Genomic DNA, 1,858 nt, shown 5'->3' with positions numbered 1-1,858 from the left:
AAAAAAAAAAAAAAAAAAGGGATACAAAGTATAGTTAAAAAGGTGGCCACTGGGGAAGGAGTGGGTGTATCTCTTTTTAAAAAGGAAGGAAAATGTGAGATAAGAGAAAACAGGAATTAATGGGAGTAGGACAAGGGTCCCTTGGGAGCTGACACTAGTAAGGTCTTTGCTCACCCTTTCTTCCACAGTAGGGCTTTCAGGGACGTTTCCACAGTAACTCAAGTTACTGCTGTCAGTTGACTCACCCAGGGACCTCCTACCATGGAATCAGCCCTCGCTCACCTGGGCACCATGGTCCTGTCACATCATTTGCAATCATCCAGGGCTCTTTCCCTTGCTCCAGTAAGGAGATGACATCAGGCTTAGGAATGGAGAGTCCTGTTTACAGCAAAAGAAACGGGGTGTGATCAGACTGCTCCAAAATCCAAACCCAGTTCCCCAGTTACCATGGAAAAACGCCATCACAAGGAAGGGGAAGGTTGTCCAAAGCATGGGAAGACCGACGTGCCCAATGAAATGACTTGTTTCCAGTTCCGCAAAGCACAAAGCAACTTTTCAGTCACCAGAAATTCAGTCAGAAACTTGTAAGTTACCCTAGAAATTCACAGTGAAGAAACCAGAAATTCTAGAAGGCTAGTCCTGAATTATTTGAGCAGATATTTGTGATCACTCTCCATGAGCCCCTCCTTCCCTTCCAATCTGTTCCTTGATGCTCCTGGCCTTGTTCCGTGCCTTGCTCTGGGATCCCGACAGCTCACTGTAAGGACTGCAATACCTATGCCTTCTGGCTTCTCACTGGCTTTGGCAGACAGGAAGCACCAACTGAAGATCAGTGAACAGGAGGAGAGAGGGCACCAGGCATTTCTCACCCCTCTACCTCCCTCCTCTGATCCGGAGCTCTGGAAGTAGCTACAGCTATTGCTGGCCGGGCTCTTCTCTATAGTTTGTAGTGTCTCTGTGACAGTTTCCTCTCCTCACCCCTTCAGGCATGGTTGCAGTCCCAGGTGCCTTGCTTCCCATCTGGTCCATGTGATACAATCTCCTTACCTAGCGATACCAAGTGACCAAAGTTCTCCAGAGTCACCTCCCTGTACAGGTCCCTCTGAGCAGGTTCCAGGCACTTCCATTCTTCCAGAGAGAACTCTATGGCCACATCTCTGAATGTCACCAATCCCTGAAACAATAAACCTTGCATTAATGTATATTCAGCTTTTTCACTTTTTTTAATGACAATTTTCAAAATGCACAAAAGTACAGAGAATAGTATGCAGTAATGACCCTCCCATTCGGATCAGTTTGCTTCAATAGTTAACAAGATGCTGGCTGAGCATGGTTGATCACGCCTGTAATCCCAGCACTTTGGGAGGCTGAGGCAGGCGAATCACAAGGTCAGGAGTTTGAGACCAACCTGACCAACATGGAGAAACCCCATCTCTACTAAAAATAAAAAATTAGCCAGGCGTGGTGGCGCACGCCTATAATCCCAGCTATTTGGGAGGCTGAGACAGGAGAATTGCTTGAACCTGGGAGGCGGAGGTTGCCATGAGCCGAGATCGTGCCATTGCACTCCAACCTGGGCAACAAGAGTGAAACTCCATCTCAAAAGACAAAACGAAACAAAATGCACACTGTTTTCTCTTCCCTTCTATCTTTTACTCCCCATGTACCGTGAAGCAAACCTCACATGCCAAACATCATAATACTTCAACTACAGATACTTTAGCACCCAACAGATTATCCACTTTTCTTAGAAAAACACCTAATAATTTATCATACTTAAGAAAAGTATCGATAATTTCCCAATCAACAGATTAAGCTCTAATTGCCCAATGTTCCCTTTTTTTTTTTTTTTTTTTTT

At 45.4% G+C, this 1,858-nt stretch overlaps 2 protein-coding genes across 2 annotated transcripts in view; one reads left to right on the top strand and one right to left on the bottom strand.

The window, feature by feature from the left end:
- ZNF146 (zinc finger protein 146) overlaps window positions 1-1,858 on the top strand; it is a 66,115-nt gene that overhangs the window by 18,938 nt on the left and 45,319 nt on the right. The gene's annotated exons all lie outside the window — the stretch shown is intronic.
- ZNF565 (zinc finger protein 565) overlaps window positions 1-1,858 on the bottom strand; it is a 31,508-nt gene that overhangs the window by 11,606 nt on the left and 18,044 nt on the right. The window contains exons 3-4 of the mRNA XM_017506645.2: window positions 1,048-1,174; window positions 283-378 (exon numbers count right to left, since the gene is read on the bottom strand). Of these exons, the coding sequence (XP_017362134.1) occupies window positions 283-378; window positions 1,048-1,174 (223 nt within the window). The remainder of the gene's footprint in view (window positions 1-282; window positions 379-1,047; window positions 1,175-1,858) is intronic.

The sequence above is a fragment of the Cebus imitator genome, unplaced genomic scaffold (assembly GCF_001604975.1).
Source record: "Cebus imitator isolate Cc_AM_T3 unplaced genomic scaffold, Cebus_imitator-1.0 Scaffold356, whole genome shotgun sequence".
In the NCBI taxonomy this organism is placed as follows: domain Eukaryota; kingdom Metazoa; phylum Chordata; class Mammalia; order Primates; family Cebidae; genus Cebus; species Cebus imitator.
Note: the sequence above shows the minus strand (reverse complement) of the source record. Positions and strands in the feature narration are given on the sequence as shown.